General features: G+C 35.3%; 2 protein-coding genes, 1 long non-coding RNA gene and 1 other non-coding gene across 8 annotated transcripts; all 4 read right to left on the bottom strand.

Annotated features, from left to right (window-relative positions):
• Nucleotides 1–2,160: 2,160 nt before the first annotated feature.
• LOC133315447 (uncharacterized) lies at nt 2,161–3,483 on the bottom strand. The gene is made up of 2 exons (XM_061517076.1): nt 3,329–3,483; nt 2,161–3,094 (listed from the first exon to the last, which is right to left on the bottom strand). The coding sequence occupies exons 1-2, from the start codon at nt 3,481–3,483 to the stop codon at nt 2,161–2,163; spliced, it is 1,089 nt and encodes a 362-aa protein (XP_061373060.1).
• A 3,991-nt stretch (nt 3,484–7,474) lies between these two features.
• On the bottom strand, nt 7,475–14,232 carry LOC133315446 (uncharacterized). 5 transcript variants are annotated; one of them, XR_009752080.1, is made up of 7 exons: nt 14,023–14,232; nt 13,191–13,265; nt 10,123–10,201; nt 9,843–9,973; nt 8,939–9,195; nt 8,201–8,299; nt 7,475–7,909 (listed from the first exon to the last, which is right to left on the bottom strand). It is a non-coding gene; the product is annotated as an uncharacterized LOC133315446 (long non-coding RNA). The 5 variants fall into 5 exon arrangements; XR_009752077.1 differs by lacking the exons at nt 13,191–13,265; nt 14,023–14,232 and adding exons at nt 10,640–10,854; nt 10,966–11,136; XR_009752079.1 differs by lacking the exons at nt 13,191–13,265; nt 14,023–14,232 and adding an exon at nt 10,640–11,136 and having other exon boundaries at nt 7,538–7,608; nt 7,823–7,909.
• A 4,999-nt stretch (nt 14,233–19,231) lies between these two features.
• On the bottom strand, nt 19,232–20,933 carry LOC133315445 (uncharacterized). Its single transcript, XM_061517074.1, has 5 exons — nt 20,796–20,933; nt 20,337–20,356; nt 20,096–20,235; nt 19,424–19,621; nt 19,232–19,287 (listed from the first exon to the last, which is right to left on the bottom strand). Exons 1-5 carry the CDS (start codon nt 20,931–20,933, stop codon nt 19,232–19,234), a joined length of 552 nt encoding a protein of 183 aa, XP_061373058.1.
• A 354-nt stretch (nt 20,934–21,287) lies between these two features.
• Nucleotides 21,288–21,383, bottom strand: LOC133315449 (small nucleolar RNA Z266). The gene has a single exon (XR_009752081.1). It is a non-coding gene; the product is annotated as a small nucleolar RNA Z266 (small nucleolar RNA).
• Nucleotides 21,384–26,349: the final 4,966 nt, after the last annotated feature.

Below are 26,349 nucleotides of genomic sequence, written 5' to 3'. Positions count from 1 at the left end.
AAGAAAAGAATGAGCTTGGGAGGCCAACATAAGAGGGCTGTCGACTTATGGGGCTAGAATAGCAAAATATATGTATTTTATATCAAGTTCCTTTTTGACTTATCCACACTAATTCTTATTGACTAACTTAAACCACTGGGACCTTCTTTTTTTAAAAAAAAATAACGTTAGCTGCACATTAAGGGATAAAATGAATAAAAGAGCATGAAACACAAAGCTAAATGTAACTAAATTAATATTTCTTCTACTTAGTAAAACTTTGACTTTTCAAACCTTATTCTTATTGGTTCAACTATTTGTAACTTTTATTGGTTACTTAAAACACACAATTAAAAGAATGTAGCATGGAATGGAATGCTACAATGAAAAACAAAACAACTTAATAGTCTTAAAAGAACTAGATGATTGCATTTTTTTTAAAGCTTTTTGACCTTTCACCACTTAAATGGGTACCTATTAGTCTCACCAAAAAATAAACTACACGAGCCATTCTAATTTCATAGCACAATGGGCTTCACCAAAAATTCATGTGAACACCAATAATTTAATAACCAATCCACTAAGTTTAAAGATATCTCATAACTTGTTAATTCACACAAGTAATTTGACCTATTTAAAATTCCCTATTAGTTGATATTAAATCAATTCCAACTTAAATAAATAAATCTCTCTACACATTATTGGATCAAATTAAATTCACATTTATCCCACTAAATTTACTAGATAAATTAATTAAATCATCTCATTCAAGTTTCGACTTAATTTTGCTAAACTATAAAATATCCCTTAATTCCCACTATATATATTTTTTCATATTCTAATTCATATTTTATAATTATATCTAGGTCATATTAGACTTGTCTAACATAAACTGTATATTCCCATTAATTATCATGAACCCACATTATTTTAATCTAATAATTTATCTCACATAATTTCCTTGCATAAGTGTTTAATCTAATTAAACACCTAATTAATTTCTTTTCTTTTAATTTACTAATGAGGGTTGTTATAACTTGACTATGATGTCGTCTATATATACCTCTACACTTTTCCCTAGCTGGTCTGCGAACACTTGATTCATCATTCTTTGGTAGGTGGCCCCTGAATTTTTCAACCCAAAAGGCATCACATTGTACCAATAGTTCGCCTTTTTCGCAATGAAAGCAGTTTTTTCTTGGTATTCTGGATGTAGTGGGATTTGATTATACCCCGAATAGGCATCCATGAAGGACAGCATCTGGAATTGGAATGAGCTATCAACCAGCTGGTCTATTTTAGGCATTGGGTATGCGTCCTTAAGGCACACCTTATTCAAGTCGGTGTAATCTGTGCACACTCTCCATTTTCCATTTGATTTTTTAACCATCACCACATTGGATAACCAGGTTGTATATTGTATTTCCCGGATGAAACCGGCTTCCAATAATTCTTTCACATGGTCCTCCAACACTTACCGTCGTTCTGGGCTAAGTTTCCTCTTCTTCTAAGCTACCGGCTTAGATCCTGGGTACATCGCTAGCTTGTGACAACAGAAAGCAGGGTTAACCCCAGGAATTTCTGAGGAATTCCAAGCAAAGACGTCCTTACTGTTCCTTAAACATGCAATAAGTTGGACTTTTTCCTCGTCCGCCAACCCTTTACCGATCTTTGCAGTTTGTCCCTGCTCCCCAATAATCACTTCTTCTAATTCTCCATCAGGTTCAAGCCTTGGTATCTGAGTATCATCCCTCATATCTAACTCCACCATGTTTACCGAAGTCTTCTTCTCTTGGATCGGGCCGCCTTGACTACCACCGTTTTTGATCTCGACTGGTGGTTTAGGATCGCTCTCCACCGCCCTAACTGATTTGAAATAGCAGTCACGAGACTCCTTCTGGTCTCCAGCAATGGTAATCACCGTATTCTGCTTACCAATCATCTTAAGCTTTTGGTGTTTGGTGGAAACGAACATATCCCAGTTGTGGATGGTCAGTCTTCCCAATATTACATTATATTCCGAGGGGAAGTCGGCTACAATGAACCTTACTCTTTCGGACTTGTATGCCTCTTTGGTTCCTAGGGTAAGCCTGAGATCTATATACCCTTTGGGAATAGTATTACGGCCATTGAATGCGATCAAGGCCGTGTTGCAAGGCTTCAAATCTTCCTCATCTAGATTCATTTTTTTGAACGCCCACAACTGCCGTTGTCTACAAATATCTTCTTGACTCGGCAGTTGACTAGCGTTCCCGTGATGACTAACCCATCCACGTGTCCTGGCATCACGTCCTCCAAGTCTTTCCTAGTAAAATATAATAGTGGCGGCTCCGGTTCGGCTTCTTTAAACTTAGGTCGCTCTCGTATCGAAAACAACTCTCTGAGATATTTTCTTCTGGCATTCATGGTGTCGCCTCCCCCACCAAAAGCCTCATTGATCACGTTCCATTCAAACTCCGACTCCACAAATTCATCCTCTTCTTTGTCCAGCTTCTTACCTCGGCCCTCCTCTTTGAATCTTTTTTCTTTTGACGGGCTCATAGGCCGGTCTCCTCTTCTTTTCCTGTTGTTCTTCCATCCTTGAGTCCTGATCAGATATTGACGCAGCTTTTCGTCTCTGATGTACTTTTCAATCGCATCTCTCAAATCCCAGCATTCATCAGTAGTGTGACCAGGTCCATCATGAAATGCACAATACCAAGATTGGTCTAACCCGACCTGGTTCAGCAAAGGATGGGGTCTATCTACCTTCTTCATCTCCATGGAGGCCACTTCCCTCCAGATTTCCGACCTGGGTGAATTTAAGGGTGCGTTCGTCTCAAATCTTCCCCTAGCTGGAATTTTGTCATCTTGTGTTTTACCCCGGAAGTCATTTTGCCTCCGACTTTCGGGTTTTTCTATTTGGTTAGGATCGTGCTTCTGATCCATATTCTCGATTTCCATCTGCTCGAGCTCCAAATACTTCTTTGACCGCGCTGTGAACTCTACCAAAGTCCGTGATGGGTCTTTGTATATGGATTTGGCTAACCTAGAAGAGCCATGCAACCCTGCTATTATCAGGTGCAAATGAACTTTTTCAGACAACCCCAGAACCTGCAAAGCTGCAATTTTGAATCTGTCCAAATATTTTTGCAAGGTTTCCCCAGGTTGCTGTCTTATTTTCCCAAGCGCAAACTCCGACTTCGGCTGTTTTTTTTCTAGTGGAAAAATTTAGCAAAAATTTTCCACCAAATTCTTCAACGATCTGATGGACCCCGCTGGTAATGATGAAAACCATTTTTGAGTCGTTCTTGTCAACGTAGTCGCAAAGAGTCGCGTGATCAAAGGCTCTTCTATTCATTTGATGTACATGGCTGTGTCAAAGGAATCCAAGTGCGCTTGAGGATCCTGTGTTCCGTCATACTTGAGAAGCTCTGATAAATTCAGATTCTTTGAAAAGGGTGCATCAACAATCTCGTCCACGAAGGGAATATCGTTGTATTGCCCCCTATGATACTTTCTCATGTAGACCCCGGATACGTCGTCCAGGTTTCTGAACGGATGTCCGCTGCTTAGAGGCTGGGGGCTCTCTACCTGCCTCGTTGTTCCTCTTCCACCACCCCGGCTTCCTTTAAACCGAGGTTCCTGGTTACGAACCGGGTTAGTAGCGCCCCTCTAATGTCGGCCATCAGCATTTCTCGCTTGAGCCCTGGTTCGATCATTATTCTGCTGAGGGTTCGTGATCCTCAGGTCGGTCATGACCCACGTTATAGCTTGTGCCGAATCCGGGTTGGAGATTCGCCCTAATCGAGCTTCCAACTCTTGAACCTGCCTAGCACCCTCTTCCCTCTGGAGCTCATGCCTTCTCTCCATCTCCTCCATTCTCCAGAGCACCGCAGCGACAGCCAGATCTGTCACTCGGGGATCATTAACTGCCCCATTTGGGATCTGGGTGGCATCTGCAATTTGGATTAACTGTTGGTGTTGATGCTGAATCAGAGTGCACATCGCTAACGTGCACAACATCGACATCTAGCTATTGATGATCCAAGGGATCCTCCCTGATCGGAGGAATTGGTTGGTGCCTGGAATTCGATCTTGAGGGTTGTCGGTACCCACTTCTCGTCGCCCTCACCATGTCGATCGATGACTTTTAACCACGTAATCGTAAGGGTGGTGTCCCCACAGACGACGCCATTGTTCTGCCTGAGGCAGAGATGTCTAACCGTAGGTTAAATAGTTGATGTTGGATCTAGTGCTTTCTCTAGATACCTATGGATTAGGTATCTTGAGGACAACAAATCACTACACACTATATGACGGCCTTAGCCAAAGGGGTGTGTGTGTGCGCTGTGTGATTGCATAAAATAGGGTTAGAAAAAGATCAGTCATACCCGAGGTCTTTAGCTCCTATTTATAGTGCTTACCTTTGAGCTCGTACTACTTGGGCTTCATGCGGATGTGGGCCCTTCTCAGGTCCATAACTATACATATATGAGAAAAATATTTCTCAAGCTGCTTGAGATATATTTATCTACGGTCACCCTAAAACTACGTCGTTTAGTTTATTTATTTCCTTATATTAAATTATTTACCTTTGAATGATTATGATTCTTTTTTTTTCTCTCTTCCTTTATCACCATTGATCCATCTTTACGGTTATGATTTAGTAGCCGGAAATGAAATTATCTCCGGCAGCTTGAGAAATGATAAGCCATATATATATATATATATATATATATATATATATATATATATATATATATGGAAAAACATTTTCTCATGTTGCATGAGAATAATTTTCATGTTGTGACTCTTCGATTTGCATGCAATTTTTTTTCTTTTTTTAATAAATGTGGGGCCCACCACTAATTGAGTCACAACATAAGAATTCAATTCTTATGCAACATGAGAAAATCAAACCCCATATATATATATGGGTCTATAATTCTCATGTTACATGATATGAGAATTCTTATGCTATAGAGATAAAAAGTCATGTGGAACATATGTTAGAAAAAGTTATGTACGAGGGCCATGTCAACACAAAAATCGAAGAGTGTGTAGAAAAATTCCTTTTTGTTCTGTCTGGACGATAGGGATGTCTAGCTCAAGGCTAGTAGATCGATATTGGATCGAGTTCTCTCTTTAAGGTATCTATGAAGTAAATACCTTGAGATGACAGATCATTGTACACAATTGATTACGACGTTAGCCAAAAGGGTGGTGTATGTACACAGTGACAATATATATGTTCTAAAGATATTAAGTTATACATGTAGGTTTTACCTTCTATTTATAGAGTTTTACATATGGGTATATGAATTTTGGATCTTCTATTCATAAACCCAAATGTCTTCTTGCAATTGCTTGGGCCTTTAGATATGTGCACCTTATGTAGGTCCATAACACTTTATATCTTACATAAGAATTATAAAATTCATATTATATTGTGTACATGCAACATCATTAATATTTTAAGAAAATGGATCATAGTTACCAAAAAAGAAAAGAAAATGGGTCATTAATCGATGGCTTCGTTTTCATTCGACCGCTAAAGTATTACTGACTAATTGAATAAGAAAAATCAATAAAAAAATATTTTGGGTTAGGCTCAAGTGGCAATACGAGCTTTATAATGAATGAATTGCCAAAAGTGTAAGATTTGAATCCTCAAAGAGCCTTTAGGTAAGAGTTAGATAATTGTCGTGATATTTGACCCCGGATTAGACTTGTATTTGTGTGGACTCTTTTTCCAATATAGGCTGTGAGGATACCCAAGAGACCTTGACACACTTAAAAGAAATAATTAGGGTAATGAAATAAAAAATTAAAGTCATTAATACATATTTCATAAATAATTATTTAAAATTATTAATTAAAAAATTATACATTTCAATGCCAGATTGTCTCAAGTTTTCAAATGATCCGAATGCCAATTCAAATCGCAAAACAGTAAAAGTATTATCCCATATGAAACATACAGGGAATAATAGTAGGGAAAAATGTTTGTAATATAATTTTGTGTCATTTTAAATTCTAACCATTGATTTCTGTTAATTAACGATTAAGATTTATTGGATTTTATTACGAATTAATAATTAATTAATAAATTTGACCTAATAAATCTTAACCTTTAATTGACGAAAATTAACGGTTAGGGTATAAAATGACACAAAGTTATATATTTTAAAAGCACAAACATTTTTCCCATAATATTATTGGGATTAATGTTGGCTTTTTGACCCTTTTGCCCCTCACTAATTAATTAATAACCATTTTGCCCCTAATTCAAAACTATCCACCAATCTGCCCCTCTTTAATCGATTAACTTGCATTTTTACTCGATTAAATGGTTGTTGGAAAATTTAATCGATTAAATCTCCCAACTTAATCGATTAAAATATCATATTGATTTGTTTTCCTTTGTTATCTGTCGGGAGATTTAATCGATTAAATAGGGAGATTTAGTCGATTAAATCTCCCAACAACCATTTTTGTATGTTTTGAGCATTTAATCGATTAAAAAGGCAAGTTAATCGATTAAAGAGGGACAGATTGATAGATATTTTGAATCAGGGGAAAAATGGTTATTAATTAATTAATGAGGGGCAAAAGGGTGAAAAAGCCGATTAATGTTTATCATATTATAGGAGATAATTTTATTTTTCACGTATATATAAAAGTGTGTAGGGTCCATTAGGGCCATGTGAAAAGGAGAGAGAAAAAAATGGACCCTATACATTTTTATGTCTGTGTAGGAAATAAAATTATTTCATACAATATGAAAAATACTAATCTCAATGACATTTGCAGTTTAAGGTAACATGCTAATCAAGAAGAAAAACTTAATATGAAAAGAAAACTAATAAAATAAAGGGGAGAAAATATCTAATATTACTTTAGGCAACTTTGTTTAGTGTTTACTGAAACGATGTCGTTTTGGGGTTGAAAAATTAAAGAATTAGAAAGATAAGAATTATATAACCACTACACCAAAACTGGGTTTTAGCGGCGGTTTTTTGAATTTAGCGGCGGTTCAAACCGCCACTAAAAAATACTGTGGCCAATTAAAAACCGACTTAAAAAATGGCGACGTTAAATAATTTAGCGACGGTTTGAAGCAACCGACGGAATAACCGACGCCAAAAATAAAACCGACGATGAATATATATAAACCGCCATTAATTATTAGAAAAAAATAAATCACTTTTATTTATAGCGGCGGTTTCAAAAATTATGTAAATCATGTAATTCATTTTTTTTTTTAAATTAAATTTTTGCTGTGGTTTCAAAAATTATAAATTTTTTTTTGTAAACAATATATATTTTAAACAACCACTGAATTGTATAATTCATTTAGATTACATAACTTGACTCAAATTTTTGATTTCTTCATTGTTTATAAGCAAAATTGTCGTTATAACATTAAATATATAAAAAAACTAAATACAATTATAAATCAATTTAAAAAGTTTAACATTAAAAATTAATAGATCCAAATATAGGACAAAAACAAAGTACATAACTCTTTTACAAATTAATCGTAAAAAAATCACAATGTCAATACAACTAAAATGTTTAAACATAAGTAATCTAGTATAGTTGTTGCTCCAATTGCAGCAAGTGCCATTGACCTTCAAGAATAACCTGAACAAATTCTAAAACTGTTTAAAGGTAATCCGAAATGACATTCCATACTGTTAATCTGTTACTGTTACAATTATCAATTCAGAATAAGAGTCAATTTTTAGCATCTCCATTTTATTTTTAGCACAAATAAAATTAAGTACACTAACTTAATTAGTAATAGAAAATTTTGATAGTAAAAATATTCTCCCTCTGTTAAATATTACACGTGTACCAGGATCGCATTTGCTTCCTTTGCCATCTTCAGCACACCAACATTGTCAGGGGTGATAAAGTATTTGTTGTCCACGAGCTCCACACCCTAGCAAAACCCAACTTTACGTCATTTAGTTGGCGGTGAATAATTATAATTTTATTATATCAATATATTTGCAAACGTTGACAAAAAAAGAAAAAGGAAAAAGGCATGTCATCATTGTCATGTGAATTTGCTTGGTTCAGATTTATTTAATTTATTAAGGGGGTAAGAAAAAAGAAGAGAGAAACAATAAAAAAAGTGATGGGGTTTTTGATGGTTAACACGATTTAGATGGGGATAAGAACAAAAAAGAAAATTCCTCGAATCATGAACAGTCGAGACAAGTTTGCACACCTCAAATTGTTCTAAGGTAGGATAAGATCCATTTGCCATCTTCTTCCTCACGGTGGCAAAGTCCATGGGATGCTCAATCACATCGTGATAATCAGGAAGCTGCATGTCAAAACAGAAAGCCTATCAATTAGCTCCACTCTTAATCTGGATGTATATAGGCATAAAAATAGTACAGTAACAGGGAGTGCACTATAATGCCAAATCAACAATATGCTGTATATTCTCATAATATATATGGGACTATATATAATAGTTATAAATCTAAAACTTGGAGTCGTGTAAATAAAGTAAAAAAAATCTTGTCTTCATTGAAAAAAAGCGAAACAAAGAAGGTTAACTTGATCAAATCCTTGATCTTCTTGCTTCCTAATATAATCACTCGTCCTATGAGAATATTCAACCCATTTATGTATTATTTATTCCAAAGAGAAAAAATAAAAATAAATAAAGCTTAGAATATAATAGCACGCTTGAAAGTTGAAAGTTATAGGAAAGTTACAGTTAGGCTCAAAGGGGTCCCATATGAGCTGCAAGACAATGACCATCCATCCGATTAAGAAATTTGTAGAGTCCTTTAACGCCAAAATCATAATTTTTTATTTACCCTTAATCACGAACTATTCAGTTCTATATGTTTATGATTGGACAACACCCTTCAGAGCATTGACTAAGAAACAGAATAGCAATCTCCAGAAAAAAATGGTAGCTGTGTTCAACAAAGAGCTCTTGAGTTGGTACCTTATCACTCTTAAACTCAAAGAAACATTAGAATCCATGATTCCATCATCAACTGAGTTTCCAGAGAAGCCTCCTCAACAGCAGCAAAAGCTTCAGCAGGAGCCTTCAGAACCATTGCAGGTTATCATCAATGAAGATGGTGAAAATTTGAAGGAAGAAGCAAGCTCACAAGAATCTGAATGGGTGATCTCCATCAAGGAAAAACTAGAGCAAGCCCGTCAAGATGATGTGGCAAGTTCATGGGCCAAGTTATCAATCTACGAAATCCCCATATTTTTTAAAATATAAAAAAAAAAAAAAAATGGTAGTTACAAGTAAAAGGGGATGGCAGGCATTATTAACAGGCATTATTATCACTGTTTACTTCTTTGTTTAAAAGAAACATCATTAATTGAATTATTCCAAATGACAGTTACAATGCCATAATGACCAAATAATTCAAATTATTTTGGTTTTATCAGTTAAAGAAATGGAAATTATAGACCATTAATAATTCAAATACACATCCTTAATTAACACTAGAAATATCTGGTAACAGTAATTACCCATTAAAATTCTAATCTCTAAAAGAGCTTCAACAGGGTCCAAAATCCCACTTTATAAAGAGAAAGAACCTCCACCCCAACACCCCAAAAAAATAAAAAATAAAAAAATAATGTATTCCTCATTTCATCAAACAGCCACCGTGAAATGAGACAAAGCATTAAGAAGCCAATACATTCAACAAATTCTGACATGTCTGGAACTCAATGAACAACATATTATTCTGATTTTATTAATAGCATCATCAATTTACAAAATCAGTTAGCTTGCATGCATCAAATTGACAACTAATTATTCAGCTGCGGAACAAATGGAGAAGTAGATGAAGGAACAGACAGAGATTTGAGATTGAGGAATAAACCTTAAAAGTGAGTTGAGAGCAAGAAAAGCATGGATCTGGCGTGCGCAGTGAGGGATTGAATCAGGTGCCAATTTTCTTGCAACACGCAGGGATTGTGGTAGGTTCTAGGCGAGGTTCTTATCAACCTGTTTCTGTTTGGGACCAAATCAGTTCTAACGTTAAACAAATATTCGATTGATTTTCTATTTCACTACTTTAATGAAATGAGATATTCTTTCCATTTTAAGCAAAAGCAGAAAATAACAAAAGCATGAAATTCAAATATGATAAGGATACTGACATAATAGTATGCAGGTGGAGCGCTCAATTCAGTTTCCTTGGTAGAACAACAACAGCACCAACAGCCCATATCGCCTTATCTGCAGCACCCAAAAATAATTATTGGCACTGGGTGCATCATTTCACCTTCATCACCATAAAAATGCACAACTCTTTTAGATAATTAATTAATATAAAAGTAAGATTTTACGCTTAAGATATACACGCACTAAGAAAAGAGAGAGAGAGAGAGAATAATATAGTAATTGCAAATTTACGATCGCGCGTGCGTGGAAAATACTCCACCCACACTGTAAGAGAATAATAATACCCAACTTTCAAAAACACAATCCAATTCATCAAGCGAGAACACGAGCAAAACAATCAGAATAAGCCATGATTTGAAACTTAAAAACAGCGATTAATAGAGAGGCCAAACATATAAATCTTATACGGAATTTCAACGAATTCAATTCAAAACAATGATCAAGCATCAACCGACAGAAAAGAGAGAGAAAAAAAAAACAGCAATAATGAACCTGTGAGTGATAAGTCGTGTAGAACCTCATATATACAATTTTCAGTGTATAGGATCACAAACTTGTGCGATCCGTTCACCGTCTGCGTCACAGACCCTCAAACTCATCGGCGACGATAGCACCGCCACCCTCTCCGCCGTCAAGGCAGATGGAATGCGAAATTCATGCGATGCGGAACGGGAAATGAATTCCCCAATCGGAATTGAAAGTGAAATCTAAATCAAACAATTAAACAGTTCAAAAGCCAAAATTACTCACGATTGGTAAAAAAACGTGCATATGGAGGAGAAGCGTAAGAGAAAAGAGAGACAATGAGGTACGATTACCATTTTGGCAAACTAAACACAGATCCAAACCCTAGCAGGAAAGATGAAGAAATCAGAATGAAACATTAATTAGAATCCTAGAAGGAAAAAAAATGAAGAAAACAGAATTAAAAAAGGATATTTTTTTAATTGTTATGAGAATTTGAGAACGAAGAAAGAGCCAGAGAATAAGTGTTGTGCCGTTTAGCGATGCTATTCGTTTTTAATTGCATTTTTAAATTTATTATTTTTAAATTTTTTAAAGCATATAAATTGACCACTTTTCTTGTGGTGTTAACCCAATCATCCTTTTATAAACTTAATCACTAATCAGTGGCGTTTATCTATAATCGACGTAGATGAACCGAATCCAAATACCGTTTTTCCTGTAGTGAACCCTGAAATAAATTAAAATTACAATCACAACATGATTTTCGCTTAAAATAATGTCGTTTCAATGAACATTAGACAAAATTATCTAAAGTAATTTTTTTTAATAAAAACAACCCTAAAATAAATAAAACACTACAGCTACCACTTCTTAATTAGTCAAACATGATAGCATCTACTATAAGGGTGTGCAAGACAAAATTAAAGTAATTTCCATCACCACCACCATAATTACCACCGCTGCCATTACCACCACCACTATCACTGTAACAGTCCGTTACGTACCGGTAATGTTATCATTGCATATGGTATTAAGCGCAGTTACAATCACAGTAATTGAGTTAATTAAATTACGGGTAAACTTTTTCTTTTATTACATTCCTTTCTTTAAACCTTACCTATTTCTGTAATCAATTAAAACAATGTCATAATTGTAAATGCAAAACTCGCGGAAACATAAATATACTCAACATCAACTCTCTAAGCAATACCATTCATTTTAGCTTTTAGAAAACACATTTTCAAATTTCAACACAGTGGTAATCGATTACCATCCTTGAGGTAATCGATTACCAAAGGTTACTGTGGAAGTCAGAACCTCAAATTGGGCTCCCCTGTTTTCTGGGTAATCGATTACTGAACTAGGTAATCGATTACCAATCTCTAGTAATCGATTACTTTGATCACAGTAGCTCAAATTTTCGTCCTCTGTTTCAGGTAATCGATTACCAATGGAAGGTAATCGATTACTCTGCAGTAAAAATGACAGATGACAGCTTTCAATACACAAAATGAGTGATGTAACATACTCCTAACACCTTGATACTTAATATACACCTTACATAGGTATTAATGTAGGCTCTAGGCCCTTCCATCATGCATATTCACTATGAATGCATCCATTACAACCATTCTCAATAACGTAGCCATTTTACACAACAAAGGGTCTTTTTACATCCCAAGTCTTCCAATGCCTCAAAATACAATTATGTGGCCATGCACAAGTCCCATGCTCACTCAAAATACAAAAATAACAAGAGGCATAACTATACATCAATTTTAAAGGACTTAACATATAGTCATAAATATACAAGAGCATGGCAATATCCACATGCAACAAGTTCATAACCTAAGTCCAAACTATTAAATACTATGCTATGTACATGAACTGGAATCCTTCAATATGTCATAATCTCCAAATGCAACTCACGCTCTACTCCTCCACTAAGCGGGCCTCTTGCCCGGAGATCCACCATGCTCAGCAGGACCTGAAATGATGTCCCCAAACGCGGGGTGAGATATACAAATATATCTCAGTAAACCAAGGGTACTAGAGGATCACTCCACCCCATGGCTCACTCAATGTGCATACAATGATTATCATATAAAATGCATAACATACAAATATCACACAACATCAACTGGGCACAAATCCAAGGACATGCACATCAGGATTCCCTTAAAGGACCCCATCATATAACTCCCGGAATCTTCCTGGTGCATCTCCCATGGTTGAGACGGCCCCATGGAAAAACCCAACTGGAACTCCTCATGAGCCCTATCCAGTGGAAGTCCCACGTTTGGATCATCCTGGTACCGCTCCCAGAGTCGGTTCCACGGCAAAACCCGACCGGAATCCCCAAAGGATATCTCCAGCGGAAGTCCAAACCAACACACATCTACTGGCCAGAGATCACAATTATATCACACAACATGCTCCAAGCATGTCACACAATCATGTCAACAATGCATGAACATACATTTATACATAATCAAAGGCATCAAATCCAACCACAACCTTCCACTAGGTGTGGTGGAACACACGAGGGAATAAAACCCAAGTTCCAAAGGTTTACCTCATTCCGAAGCCAATGCTCCACAACGTAAGCTCCAACCTTAATTCTGCTTCTATAGCGTCCGTGAGAGGCAACCTATATGATCAACAACATGATCATCAACCATTTACAATAACACATCAATTTCACAATTCTTAATCAATTAGAATCACTTATATCATTTTTACACCATCACCCCACCAATGAGCTCAATAGGTCGAATTTCACATTCCCATCAACCTAGGGGTATTCAATCCAATTTCACACTCATACTCATCATATAATCGTATTATTTACACATTACCAACCTTCCCAACCATCACAATTCATGTTCACATTTCCCAATTTCACCAATTTCCACCAAAATACACCAAGTTATGGAATCCCAAAATCACAATAAATTTTATTAAATGAATCATCATTATTTAGACTTTCAAGCATATAATTCCAAAGGAGCATCATCATTTGAGGTTCCCAACTACCCTCATTGATCATACATCATCAAAGGTTCCTAAACATCACATTCATCAATACCTCATCTCAATTACTAATTCAACAATCATACACCTCAAACAATCATATTACCACATTCTACAACAACTAACCATTTTATTTTCACACAACACATTTATGATTTCCATGACAACATCCATTACAAATTTTCCCTAAGTTATCCAATGATTTCACCAATAATTTTTATGAGTTTAATCACTCAAACACATCATTCCAAGCTACTTTTATCTCATACACATTTTCAATTTGAGCTCTCTAACTATATCAATCCATATACACATGCTTTAGGTCATCAATTTCAAATCCACCAAATTACATACTTACAAGTAGAGCTACTCACCAAGAATCAAGGTCAAAGGCTCCTCCACATAATGCCCAGACAATAGCTCAAGAAACAACACCAAGAACACCTATTTTCAACACATGGCCGCGGGTTTGGGGAGGGTTTTTCACTAAATCCCATGGTTTTCACGGCTCAAGAGCACCACCAATGGCTTTAGATGGTGATTTGCATGAAGTGTCAATCCAAAAATCACTTGATTTGGTGGAGAAATGGTCAAGTTACAAGGAAATGAGATTTTTGAGCTATATGGCTATGGAGGGTGAGAAACCCACGGGAGAGAATGAGAAGGAGGAGAGAGAGTGTTCTGAAATTGTAATGCTTTTGGTCCACTTACACACTTAAGTCACTTAAGCGGGTCCCACACGTCATTTAACTTTCTTAAATCACCTAGTTTAACCCACAAATTCATAACCTACATATTTTTCTCGTTCACGTCATATTTTTACTTCATAAAAATAATGATCATAATTTCACGCTTAACGGTACAATTATACCGCAGTATTTTACACCGAAAAAATCACTATTCATCAAATTTTTCGAAACTTGCCTATCCACTCGATTTTTTGTCCTGAATCCATTTTCGGCATTATTTTTATCATTTGAGGTCTTCTACTCAATTTTTCATGCCTAGGGATACGTGTTTGGTAAATTACCATTTTGCCATTTTCAGTCAGTTTGGCCTTAATTTCCGGATTTTCACTAATCCTTCCCTTTTAACCCATATTATAGCATATAATTTCATATTTAGATTTACGAGGTGTTATAATCACTGTCACCACCACCATCACCACTACCGCCATTAACCACCACCACCATCATCGCAACCACTGTCGTCACCATCTCCATCGCCATCAGACGTCACTACCACCACTACCATCACCACCACTATCACCAACCACCACTATCACTGCTGAAGCCACTACCGTCACCACCACCGCCGTCTCAGCCATTACCGTCACCACCACCACCATCGCCACCATTACACCATCCTCACCACTACCACCACCGTTGTCATCTACCACCACCGCCATCGTCGCATCCACAGTCACTGCCACCACCACCATAATGTCTTCACCACCACCACCACCATGCCACTGCTACCATTGTTGTCGCCACCAACCACCATATCCACCATCATTGTCGCAGTCACTGCTGTCACCTCCACCACCATCATTCCCACCACTACCACCACCGCCGCTATAATTACCACCGCCATCGTCGCAGCCACTGCCGTCACAACCATCACCACTATCTTCGCCACGTCACTGCCACCACCACTACCGTACCGCCGCCGCCACCACCACCATGCCACCCGCCATTACCACCACCACAACCCCACCATATGGAAAGGAAAGTGATGATCCAAAAATTTTTTATATTTAATAGAAATTATTTTTTATTATATTATTTGTTATGTTATCAAACACAATTCTCATTCTCGGAATAAAAATAGAACATGTTATCAAACATATTTTTTTTCTCAGAAACTGTTCCAAAGTATAGAAATAGAAAAGAATTGTTTCTCTTCAGAAACAAGGGAATAAAATAATTGTCATGCACACCCTAAGATGACTAATCAAGATTCACTCGGTAAACAAGGTATCCACACGTGATCACAACAGCCTCTTAAATCACATTTAATTAGAATGGAATCAGTCATTATAAAACAAATGCAGTCAATTAATATACATATCATGGAGTAATCAAGGGAAGGACCCCATAGAAGGGTTACACACCAATTTACATATAATTCAGCATTTTCTACAAACACACTGATTTACTAAAACACTAGTTGTCATTTTTCTCGGGTAGAGACTAGAGGGGGTAATGTATCTTACGAAATTATCGAATGACAACCATAGTAACCAAATGTTATTGTAGATTAAACACAGAAGTTACGTTAGCTCCACATAAATATATAACCAATAACTTTACGACAAGGGGTTATAACAGCTCTAGACCTCTAGTATTGGTTACACAATTTGTGCAGAACACTTTAATTCTAATTCTTACAGTGAAATGAAAGCAGTTAAATTTATAATACTGTACCTTACGAGTCTAACCATAATTCCTGGCAACCATAATCAATTATGCACTCCTTTGAGATAAATTCAACATTCATTATGATATCCAAGGGTTGGGGCATACTTATGAAAACAGGTGACTAAGCTATAATTCAGCGCTATCGTGACAAAAGTTGAGGAAATGTATAGGACAACTCCAATTTAGTAATTCACAACCATTCAATTACATAATTAGACAGTCCTTAAGTAGAGTAATTAAAAAAATATAGAAAGAGCGGGCCAGAATATCAATAATTTGACTAAAATAGACTTCGCTTTCTCAAAATTAACTATAATTTGACTAAAATATAGATACATTTTCATGTTTGAAACATGGCTCCATATTCCCAATAATTCTCATTGTAAAGAATTTATTTTCACGACTTAAAGAAAATCATGATTTAGTTATTGGTTGTTCATAAGGTCTCACCGATTGTAAAATGAATTATCCTTTAACGAACCAGGGCACCTCCTTCTTTTAAATATTCTACTTATTATAATTAAGTAGTCTGTTTACACTTGGAAATAGGAGTATAAATTTGATAGGTGGGCCTACAGGAGCCTACGGCTTAACCTATATTAAGCTAGACTTGACCTATTATAAATAGTAAAATAGAACATGCCTAGACTTTTAAAAAAATATATGTTGAAAACAAGCCATAGACTTTTTTTGTATATGTCGGGCCTATAAGCCTACAGACCAGCCTATATCATATTATTTCTTTTAAATAAAATAAATAAAATTATTATTTTAATAATTTTGAATAATAAAGTAATATTATTTTAGTTATTCTTTTAATTGCTGAATGTTTAATAGGCTTAAATAGGTTAACAGGCCAATGCCAAAGCTTTTATTTTTTAAATATATGTCAGGCCAGACTTGTAATTTGGGATCTACACAGGATAATAGGTCAGGCCAGACCCAATATTTTTTTACACACACCTGACCTATTTAAGCCAAAGCTAAGTCTAGCATATTTGTACTCCTATTCATTCCATTAAATCTTGAGTCAGGGGTTCAAACCCTGCCTCAAGCAAATTCTTGAAAAATCTTTGGGGGCCAGAGAATGTGCCTCCCTCCTCGATTGGGGGATTAGTCTCATCCTTCCTCTGGTAGTGAAGTTCAATGCACCCACTGTTTCAATAAGGGGCTAGCCTACAGGGCCGTACCCCGAGGGCAAGATGACCGGAGGAGATTGAATGAGGATACCTCCAGGTTATACCAAAAAAAAATATAGCATATAATGGAAGAAAAAAGTAAATCTTATGTCGTAGAAAAATCATAATCTCATGTCATAGATACATCAAGTGTGGGACCCACTTATTTAAAAAAAATAAAAAACAGAAAAAAGAATGACACACCCTTGTATGTTGTGTGTAAAAAGAGTTTATTTTCTCATGCAACATGAGAAAAACAAATCCCCTAATGATAGCCGGGTACTAGTACGTCCTTTACAAGTTTATATATGTCATATGTTGCTTTTCACCAAAAAAAAAAACAAATCGTATGTATCGCTATTATATGGGCCTCTTTTTTGTATATTTCTCTAATGGACTTATCTGGAACAGGCCCAACAACTGACGGCCCACCTGACCTACGGGCTGACAAAGAATTGAGGCCCAATACAGGCCCAGCAAGATAATGCAGTAATACTACATTGAATGATCTTTCAATCTTATCTAATCTAAATGGTCTGGCAACCTCAGTTTTTCTTTATTGGCTGAATAACGGGGTGGACACGGTGAGTGAAGGAAATTTAGTCCCCTTGAGTGAGCCTTTTAAAATTTAAACTAATACAGAAAAGAGAAACACAGTCACTGATTTAAACCACTGAACCCCTCCCTTAAAGTCTAGGACTCCGCGCACACGCTGTACATGTTATTTTATGTTATTTTATTGCATTCCCCCTTTTTTTTTTTTTTTTGAGTTACCCAACCCTAATTATCTCTTTGAGACGAGTTGGCTCCCTCCGGTATCCCCACGAGCTTCGACTCTTTGAGCCGGCTATGGGACTAATCCGGAGTGCGGGGGAACAGTGATGACTAAAGGTTCAGCCCCCTCCCCAAGAATGCATTCAGCGGGAATCAAACACATATCCAACCCCACTAACTCACCTGCATTCCCCTCTCTTTAAACACAGCTAATATGACTTCTAGGTGGAAAAAACTCCAAATTTCGGGTATTATGATGTTTTATCAAGTGAAGAATAACAGTTCCATTGACTCAGAAGTTTTAGCTATCGTACAACCAAATGCTTTCATAGTCACCTGCATTAGAGATTATGAAACTAATAATAGTCCTGTATAAATTATTCAAACCATATGTCTTTAGTGAAAAAAATTTAAAATAATGATAAATATAATATACCATTTGCTATAGCTGTTAACAAGCATGACATCACGTGGTAATGCTACGATTTGCTGAACAAACATACCATTAACATCACAAATAAATCCACAAAATTTAAAACTTGGTAACAAAATGTTCAAAAACAAATCTCAAGCATTCCACAAACTGTTTAGGACACCAAATATACTAATTATTTAGGAATATTCAATTCAACATCAACATCAACAACACCTTTATCCGAAATTAATTGGGGTCGGTGGTAGATGAACACAAATAAAAGATACAAAAAAGTTGAAAAAAGAAAAAGAAAAGTAAAAATAAAATAAATAGAATAGAATAGTATATATATATATATATATATATATATATATATATATATATATATATATATATATATATATATATAAAAAACCTTCTCCAAAGTAAGTTTCGATCTACCACTACCATTTTTTGTGTTGAGCACTTGGTAACAAACTTCTGTTCTTACGGGAGCATCCAGGGACCTTCTCATTACGTACTCAAACCACCTCAATCTATGTTCTATCATCTTCTCAGCAACCGGTAGTACTCCTACCTTTCTTCGAATATCTTCATTTCTTATCTTATCCATCCTCGTATAACCACACATTCACCTTAATATCCTCATCTCTGCTACTCCCATTTTATGCTCATGTTGCCTATGTGCTGGCCAACATTTAGCTCTATATAGCATTGCAGGTCTTGCTGTTCTATAGAATTTTTCTTTTAACTTGAGGGGAATTTTGCGGTCACACAAAAATTCAGATGCACTACGTCATTTCATCCACTCTGCTATGATTTTATGATTTACATCGTCGTCAATCTCTCTACCTTTTTGCACATTATATCGGTTAAATATAATGTACATTAAAATCCTAAATTGAAGAGGACTGTCGTTATTATCTGCAAAGCTGGTGCCCTTATTCTTCATTTCTGGGGTTTCGCAAGCTTCTTTATTCTTCATTACCTGCTGATTTTTTTTTGGGTACATCAACTCCTCCTTGAGTTTTGGAATCTCCCTTGTTCTCCGTTACCTCCCACTGAAGACCCTCTTGGTACCCTTCTATAAAACTTTTAAGAGCATCTCTGTATGCAGAAGCTCTGGCCATGTACACACGCTGCAAAGCAGGTTTGAGAGTCTCCATTCCCCCTCTGGCAGCTACAACTGTATAATTTCCAGTAGAAGATACATATGTTTTGTCAAAATCACCATAACTCATTATTCAAAGCAATAGCAGGAAAACATAAAAAGGGAAACTTGGTGCTATGAAGCTCCAGCTATGCATAGGGTCAAGAAAATGGCCAAAACATGTGGGACTATAATAGATAGTTTTACATTGCAACAACACTAACGGCTATGCCAAGGCTCCCCTTGAATGGTAGGAAGACAACCAGGAAAAAAAAAATGCTAGGAAAACAAAACAAAAAGAAAGGAGGGAATTTATAAACCACATGATTCAGAGCATGAAAATCTGAAAACAGAATTCTTGAGTTGCGAGAATAGAAAGAGCTGAGAATTTTACTCAATGCTAATTTCTCTAATTTCTTTCTCTTGAAGTAAGTCATTAATTTACTAGCTACATTAATAATGATAGTAGAGTATAGGTAATCATAATTATAGTAGACAAAGAGATAGTACCACGATCCTCCAATGTTGAGGGTTCTTTTCCTTCGGTTGTTTTCTTTTCTCTATTTGGTTCATCAATCATTTCATTCTTTTTGTAATCATTTGGCCGAAGATCAGGGCCAATGTCACGAACCCAGCTAGTAGCATAAAGCCTGCCAATGCCACGGCTAGTATCATAAAGCCTACCATGTCACGTACCCGGCTAGCAGCATAAAGCCTGCCAATGTCACGAACCCGGCTAGCAGCATAAAGCCTAGTATCTCTCTTCAAAACCTGAAGATTGAACATCTCAGTACAATCTCAATTACCAATTGCCTAATTGTCATTTGTCATCTGTTTAATTAACTATAATTCAACATCTCCAATATTTCACAAACAACATTGACAAAATAAACCATGAAATCATGTCAACATCGAAAAATTCTGCGCTATTGTTACAATCAAGAAAACAAAAAGTGAAATAGAGAAAAGTAACCAATGCCCACTTCAAGAATGCACACATCACTCATTCTTCCATAGTCCCTACTAACTCACACAGCCTCTTGAAAATAGGGTACACAAAAAATTCATTGAATTGAGATAAAGCCAAAAAATTTAAAAGAAAAAACAAGTAAAAAGTGAAAACCTAAAAGCAAAAAATTATCATCATATCAGTAGAAGCATATTGATTTGATAGCATGAAAGTGGTAAGTATTATTAAAAATGATAATACCCAGATATGTTGCTCCCATGTCAATTTGGGGCGCTTTTTGATGTGAAGAGGGTCGGGCAAAGACGAAGGAAAAGCAATTTCCTTCAAATCGTTGCGTATATAATTGTAAATTTTCCTGCGCACAACCCTAGCTTTCATTGGATAGCTCCACATTACGAACAGATTTGGTAACCGGAGATAAGATCACTGGATTGAGCACCAAATCTTTTATTGAATACTAAATAATTCCTGTAATAAAAAATATATTAATAAAATGTGCTTTGGCTGACAAAATATTCATAGGAGAAAAAATAAACTAATGCCAAGTTTACTAAATAATTAATTGAGGGTTTCAGTTTCAAACGTCCTTAATCGGACAATTAGGAATGCACATTTTAAACCCGAAGATCCTAAATTAGAAAAATGCCTGGTTCCGATTTTCTCAAATTCCAATTACAGCATGGTTGTTAAAATCTATAAAACAAAAACACGATGCCCCGAAAGAGAGGAGTAGCAAGTCAAAAATACAAATGGATATGCCTCAAAATTCTGAGTTCAGAAAGGAATCTTCCTTTCACACATCTAATTGTTACATCATCCTTGACTTCCGTTTTCTTTAAAAATGTTTTTTTTTTTTGGGTAAAACCAGTTAAACGGGCACCTAACAAATTAAAAAATATATATATATATCAGTAAATAACTGAGGCACTGATAAATGACCAAACCAAAGGAGCTGAACTCTCGTTTGCTGCTGAATCAATGCCTCGTATTTAGAACAAGGTGAGTGACAGGAGGACCCAGAAAGAAAACCCTCATGACATACCTCGAAGGGATGTTGATGTAGCGCTGCTATGACTCAAATAGCTTGCATGGTCAATAAAGAAGGTGACGAACGAAGGGAAATTTATATCTCATTCGTACGATGAAAGACGACTTTACCCCTCAATCCTAATTGAATACTAATTTTAGGGGTGTATTAGATTGGATTTCAAAAGATTTTAATTAATTAGTTTTGGATAAAAAAATCTATTGGTATTCAATTAAGATTTTAGAGGATTGAAAAAAAGTCACGTGATATTCGATTAGAATTTTACAAGATTATTTTAGAGTCCGTCCAAATTCGTTGGTATTCAAGGAAAAAACAAACAATTTTGTGATATTCAAAAATTTGACGATTTTAATAGATTTTCTATTGGTATGGATTTTATTAGACTTTTTAGTGAAAAATATAAATAGAATGTTTCTCTTACAATCTCACCTTAATCTCTACGATTTCTTGAGATTTCTCTATTGCAATATCTTCTTCTTCTTTTGACGGATCGACTGGCTTGAAACTGAGTTCCGCCAAGGGAGCTTCGTCAAAGTTTTAAAATAGTAGATTTTTGAGCGTCTTTTATCACAAAACAACCAAAAAATAATAAACAAACAAGATCATAATATAATCTATCTTAAAAATCAGCAAATGTTTTAGCAATTTTTGGGAGCTTTTGAAAGTTTAAAAAATAATTATTCAAGCAATGAGTCACAATTTTTCTTGGCACAAAAATATGTGATTTTGGTATTAAAAATAACATGAAACAGTAGGAAAATAACACGGGAACTAAAACCTTCAAATCAATTTTTATTTTACATAAACTAAACAATATCAATTTAAAGAAAGATTGAAACTTTGATAATATTAATCCTATATTTCGTAACAATATATTCATGAACGAAATTCATTCGCTATTGGAAACAATTTCAAACAATTTTTGTGTTAATAGATAACTAAAAACTTATTTTTCAAAAGCCATAAAGCAATTTAAGGTTTCAATGTATCGATTGAAAATAATTTAAATTTTTTTCTGAAATTTCATGAAATAAAATCCAAAAAATCATATTCAAAGTTTTCTAAGAATACTCAATAAAAATATGCATATGATATATGATTAGAAAACTATTATAACGTAAAACAAAGATTCCAAGGTTTCCAAGATCAATTGCAAAAAATTTCAAACGAAATTTTATCATGAACTTTAGATTCTATATGCAAATTTAATAAATTGAATTTTATAATCATATATGCATAGCTCTGATACCAAATGAAGAAGATAATTTTTAACCCATTGGTCAAACACAAAAGCAAGAATGAGAAAATACTAATGCGTGAAGATTAATATAACTTTAGATATGTGGAAAGCTATTGTTTAGAAATTTTGAAGGTTTGTTAAAAATTATATTATGTTTTACTAATTGAGAAAATTATATTAGGTTCTACTTTATTTTATTAATATCATTGCATTTCTTTGTTATTTTTTTATTGACTCTTGTAATTTTGAATGTTGTTAAAAACTCATAGTTTTTTGAAATTTTATAAATCCATAATTTCCTTTCAAATCTTATAAGTTATATTAAAATCCTTTGAAATTCAATCTTAAGAAATCTTGATTGTAAAAAAAAAATCTTTTAAATAAATCTTAAAAGTCTCTAACATTTTAAATAGTCTTTTAAAATCTGTAAGATTTTTTATCTCAAAAAAAGTCTTTTAAAATCATAATCCAATATACTCCATTTAGGGTTTTCAATCCCGTAGATTAATTTTGGGCTTTTGGCCCATGAACAATGATATACACTTATGATTTAAAATATTAAAAAAATTATCGAGTCATATGTTGGAAGGTAACCTCTAGAATCTAGTCTAAATTAATCATATTAAATGAATTATAGGATGAAAATAAAATAAAATATAGGAAGAATGTACATAACTACATATTAAATGAAATTAATTATCATTTTGTAATGAAAATAAGAAAATGTTCCGTAAAAATCTTAAATCCCATTTTAAGAACTCACACCGTTAATTAAGGAAGCTAATTAATTAATGGGCGTTGCTTTTCTACTGTTATTGAAGAAAACAAAATTTTCCTGCAGACTCAAACATCAAACGGACCCACCATTTCAAAAGTTTAAAAAATAAAAATAAACTCTGCACAAACTCCCATGAGTCTATAGCAGAAGAATTCAATTCTTCTGTGACATAAGAATTATTTTCCCTTTAATTAATTATGTGAATTTAGGAAATAATTCTATAATTGACCCTAATAATTATCATGAGGCTTAAATAAATGTAGTAAGTGATTAAGAATGCTGAAAGTCGCTTTTCTAACGAAAAGTGCAGATACCAGTTCTGCTAGTCGGTATAAATGCGTACCGATAAAGTATCCCGGAAAATAATAATAAGTGCATGAATATTACTAGAATAATATATAGGACTTGTAAAACGAGTTTCAAGTTAAAATAATGAGAACTGGTGCCAGAACTGATGTTAGCTATGGGAAAAGCGCGTACCAGAAAGGTGCTCCGAAAAATAAAATAAAAATATGATAATTCTTGTAAAATTGAGTAGGTTAAGAATCCTGAGTTTGGGATTAATATGCTAAGCATAGAAATTAAAGTTAATACTGTGTGTTTATTTCCTAAGTGGCTATATATACTTAGTGGCACATGATCCTAGGGCATATTTGTGCCTTCTACGTGAACCTTGCTGAAGCCTTGTGACCATCCACCTTGCTTCTCCTCTTCTTCTCCATTTTCTTACCAAAGACACCACCTTTGATCATTGTTTCTCTTCTTGATCAAGTAAACACTTGAGTGTGAGCATGGGAGAGTGCTAAGGGTGCCTTTTCTGAGCTGTGAGGGTTGCCTTGTGAGGTGTTGACGGGCTGAGTTCTTGGGTTGGGTTGTGTGAGTTGTCTTCTTGGCTGGTGGAGCTTCTAGAAGCCTCTTTTGTGAAGAAAGGGCATAGCTTGGTTGTCTTTTTCGTTTTTGGCAAAGTCAGAACTGTGAGGAGCCATTGGTGAGCTCCAAGAGCACTCCTTTCATCTGTTTTAGCCTTGGGGTGAGTTGACTAACCTTGATCACGAGTTTTAATGAGTTAAAGTTGATGTCTTGGCATGTTTCTTGAGTTAAACAAATAACCCACTGGTTTGTGGACCTAAAACAGAATTAAAATGCATGCTTTGACATTTTGAGGTGTTAAAAATGGAACCTTTGAAGGATATCTTCACGAAATACAGAACTGCATTCTGTCGTGAAATATCCGGATATGGATATCCGGATATTGGTATCCGGATATGATATCCCGATATTGGTATCCGGATATGGGGTCTTTTGATATCCGAATATGGATATCCGGATATGAATATCCGGATATGGATATCCGGATATGTCCTCGACAAATATCTGGATATTCTGGGGTTGCGAGGAATAGTAGCTTACTGTTCATCTAGAACTGATGTTTGGGGGTTTGTGGACCCTAGATTGAGGAAGTTAAACTTCTGTAATAATTAAACTAAGTCAGAATCAAGGGATTAATGGCTTATGGCTTTGTGAAGAGCCTAAAGACATGAAACGTAAGAAAGGCGTTGTCTTTATATCAAAGGTTTGTTGAGTATGTATATTGATATATTTATCGGTCCAAAACAGATTGTGATTGTGTTGTGTGTGTACCTTGAGCTGGGTTGGATTCTTGGTTTGGATAGCTAGCTTGAAAGGTAAGCTTTCGTGTCCTCGGATTAGTCTGTTGTTTGTTCCACCGACCTCCATGGGAGGGTGGTTTATATGCATGGTATGCTTTTATGAAAGATGAAATATGCATTGATATATGCCTGAGATGTATTAAATTAATTGTTGACTACTTGCACAATCAGACAACGACTCTGGTGTGTAAGACATGTAGTGTATGAAAGTGATGTTGTCACTTACAAGATCAGACAACGACTCTGATGTGTAAGGCATAAGATTGCGACTCTTATGTTTAGATGGGTCACAACGTGCATAATCCCTATCCTGTTCCCTGGCCAGTCGAACCGCATTTACATACATCACATGATTAATGAGTTGTAGTATTTAGCTCGTCGAGCAAGAGATTATACTGTCATGATATAAATGCCTTAACATGAACATGCATTGAATTTACTGCTTTTGAACTTATATTATACTTGTAAGTGAGCTTGGGGCGGAAGAGTCCTTGAGGACCCCTTGTCTTACTGAGATTTCTTTTTAGAGATCTCACCCCACGTTTGGGGCACCATTTCAGGTTCAGGTAATGCGGGGGTTGAGACCTCTAGCGGCAGGAGGCCGGAGCTTAGCTGATATTGCTGTTTATATGCTGACATGTTTGGATGCTGGATTATATCTGATGATGATATGCTTTTAGTTTGCTAGTGTTATATTGCTTTTGTTGGGACTATACTGATTATGCTGTCTATTTGGTGAACATGGGGATTGTCCATGCCACATTGACTTGATTATGTCTTTTTGGTTTGGAGTTGTAATAATGTATCAGGATATTGTCTGGACTACGTGTTGTAGATCCGTGACTTAGATACTCACAGTTAATATATGTTATGAGGTATTTCAGTTAGTTGTCTTTGCAATACATATACAGGCGTTGTTTTTATGAAAATGATAAAGTAATCAACTTGGGTAAGTATAATGACGTCATAATTGAAAAGAAAAAGATATTCCGCATTTTTATATTAAGTGTGGCTTAATAGGATAACATGTTAACAAACCGGGTTAACACGGGTGTTAC

This window comes from Gastrolobium bilobum, unplaced genomic scaffold, assembly GCF_033153095.1.
Source record: "Gastrolobium bilobum isolate Gb01-03AN ecotype WA unplaced genomic scaffold, APGP_CSIRO_Gbil_v1 utg29523, whole genome shotgun sequence".
Lineage (NCBI taxonomy): Eukaryota > Viridiplantae > Streptophyta > Magnoliopsida > Fabales > Fabaceae > Gastrolobium > Gastrolobium bilobum.
The sequence above is the reverse complement of the archived record's forward strand: the minus strand, read 5'-3'. Positions and strand labels throughout refer to the sequence as shown.